The 2815-nt window shown below is 38.3% G+C and overlaps 1 protein-coding gene across 1 annotated transcript; it reads right to left on the bottom strand.

Moving 5' to 3' along the window:
- Window positions 1–1248: 1248 nt before the first annotated feature.
- Window positions 1249–2175, bottom strand: LOC147700842 (olfactory receptor 5V1-like). The gene has a single exon (XM_086929256.1). The coding sequence runs from the start codon at window positions 2173–2175 to the stop codon at window positions 1249–1251; it is 927 nt and encodes a 308-aa protein (XP_086785382.1).
- Window positions 2176–2815: the final 640 nt, after the last annotated feature.

Below are 2815 nucleotides of genomic sequence, written 5' to 3'. Positions count from 1 at the left end.
TGCACTGCCTTGCTTTATTCCATATCTATGAGGCCATTCAAAGCTCTGCCTAGTGGCTTTGCATTTTACTCCTAGAAATGAGTTTGTGATTTGCGCTGCCGGAGCATCCCAAAAAGTGATGCTCTGGTGGCACAATGAGCTCGAAAATATGCCCCTAAGTGCGCTGTTGGCGGTTTTTGGGCAGATTCACAAAAGAATGTCACATAAAAGAGTACCCCCTGTGGTGCTACTTTCAGCACTAAGAGAACTGCTTTTGTGAATTGGCCCCGATAATTGTGTTTTTGGCCAAACGATCCATTTTGTTTGGGTATATAGAGGGATGCAGAACTTCTCCTCTCTCGCAAGGGGCAAATAGGATCACATGGGATACAAAAATGCAACCATCCCTTAAAACATTGCTGCAGACAACAGATCACAGAATAGATATTGTTTGGAGCACCAGTGGCTGATTACAATTCGAGGATCCTTCTAAAAAAGGAATATACAACCATGGATGTGCAGAAACAACTAGCGCCTGATTCACAGAGGTCCTCTGCACTCATGGAGGAGGCCCCACAGTTGTGGGTGAGTCTTCGCACTTGGGACAGATTCTGTGCAATACAAAGAGGCAGGGTTCACATTTCAATTCCTGGGTATGGTGCATAGCACCATCTACAGCAAGAAAAGCATAGCTATTGATTTTTTGTCTCTAGTCTGTAGTAAAAAAATCTCAAATACTGTGCACGGGCTGCTCTGGTCAATACTAAATAGATCCATTTAGTGTTTTCATTTATGCAATTAGTCAGAGTATGTTCAATAGCTGTAATATAGTGGATGTCAGTGGCATCTTTGGTACCAGAATTCAATGCATACTTTTTGCATAATGTTCATCTTTTTTCATTTAGTAAAATGTTCCTTTTAGGAGTTCAATCTGCTAAATAGTTCTATTAAAACAACTTTCCTTAAAGGGGGCTTAAGATTAATCACAAATCTTTTTAGATGAAAAGACAATTCCCTTGTCCAAAATCCTCACATTGCATTCTGTTTATAGGAAAGAAAGATGGCAAAACCTATTTGAGACATACTAAACAGATTTAATACTCCATTCTGAAAACATATTCCTATTTTGAAGACACACGTGATCTCACACAAAGTGCCCCAAACAAAGTGAGATCAATATTAAAGCATGTCAAATTCTCATTTATTATTAAAAGTCTTCAACTGTTCTGACAATAAAACAATAAACAGATCATTTTCAGGTTTTACATTTTATTCCCTAGCTTTACTTTTCCTCATGACTTTTTTAAATTCCGTGTTCTTCAGACTGTATATGATGGGGTTACATAGTGGAGTAACAGCAATATATGACAAAGACACAAGTTTGTCATTGTTCATTGAAACTGTTGATCTTGGGTGAATGTATGTAAAACAAAGAGACCCATAGTATAAAATAACTACAGTGAGGTGAGAGCCACATGTGGAGAAAGCCTTTTGCCTTCCCTCTGTGGACTGTATTTTCAGGATAGAAGAGATAATGTTGATGTAGGATGTAGCAATGAGAACAAAAGGCACCATTGCTACTAAAGCACCAAGGATGTAGGTAAGCGTATCAATAAATTGAGTACTTGTACATGAAAGTTTCAATAAAGCTGCCACATCACATAAGAAGTGGTTGATTGTGTGAGACCCACAGAAGGAAAGCCTAGACAAGAGGACAGTGTGTGGTATTGCATCCAGAAGTCCAACCAACCACGTTCCTGCAGCCAACAAGACACAGAGATTCTTATTCATGATTCTAGAGTAGTGTAATGGATTGCATATGGCCAAATAGCGATCGAAAGCCATGACTGCAAGCAGGATGAGTTCTGTAGATACAACGCCATGGAAGCCATACATTTGGAGAAGACATTCTGAATGTGAAACATATGTGCCACCCAAAAAAAAGTTGGCCAGCATTTTTGGGAAAACAATTGTTGTACAAATGATATCTAGACATGACAAATTTGTGAGGAAGAAATACATAGGGGTGTGCAAGTGTGTGTTAAAATAGACAATGATTACAATAAGTAAGTTGCCAAACAGAGTTGCAAGGTAAATTATCAGAAAGCAAACAAAAAGAGCAATTTGCAGCTCTTGAGGACCCCAAAATCCAAGAATATAAAAATTGTCTGTCCAGGTCTGATTTTCTTCTTTCATCTGTTTACTGTTAGAATCCCTGCAGTTTGGTATCCTAGTATAAGCTGCAAACAAAGAGACATCTTGTGAATATGCAAAGCCTGCTGCTGAAAGGATTGGGTAAATGATAGACACAAGTCAAATTTGTGGAAGAAAAAATGTGTTGTATTGTGAATTCAAAAATACACACCGACGCTTCATATAGTATACAACAGTAGCATTGCAGAGATTTCATCATAATCCGTTATGAACTAGGTGATTAGATTTGCCTGATTTATATTCGAAATAAGCATATTGATTAGTTAGGTGACATGTTTCACTTCTTGCTTTTCAATTCAATTTCGAAGGATCACACCATCTGTCAGCCAACCTCCTGAAATGAGTTACTCATTAATTCGTAACATATAATATTTTGTTAGACTATAGGGAAACCAGCCTTCACAACATGGCCGTTACTGTGCATTACCTTTACCACAAATCCTTAACAATGCATAAGTCTTTACCACGCAAACTGCCAAGGGTATTTACAGAATTGTCACATGGCCCATGGGAACATTGTCGTCTGCTCTAAGTTAGCATGAGCACACTGTAGATTGCCCGCTGCTTTGCACATGTTACTACAAGACTTTATTTTTTCAACTGTCTCTAATGTCATTTTCAC

Source organism: Lissotriton vulgaris, chromosome 7, assembly GCF_964263255.1.
Source record: "Lissotriton vulgaris chromosome 7, aLisVul1.2, whole genome shotgun sequence".
NCBI lineage: Eukaryota > Metazoa > Chordata > Amphibia > Caudata > Salamandridae > Lissotriton > Lissotriton vulgaris.
This window is presented reverse-complemented; position numbering and strand designations above follow the sequence as displayed.

Excerpts from the sequence above, each read along its gene's own strand:
- LOC147700842 (XM_086929256.1), bottom strand. The coding sequence starts at position 2,175 with ATGAAAGAAGAAAATCAGACCTGGACAGACAATTTTTATATTCTTGGA.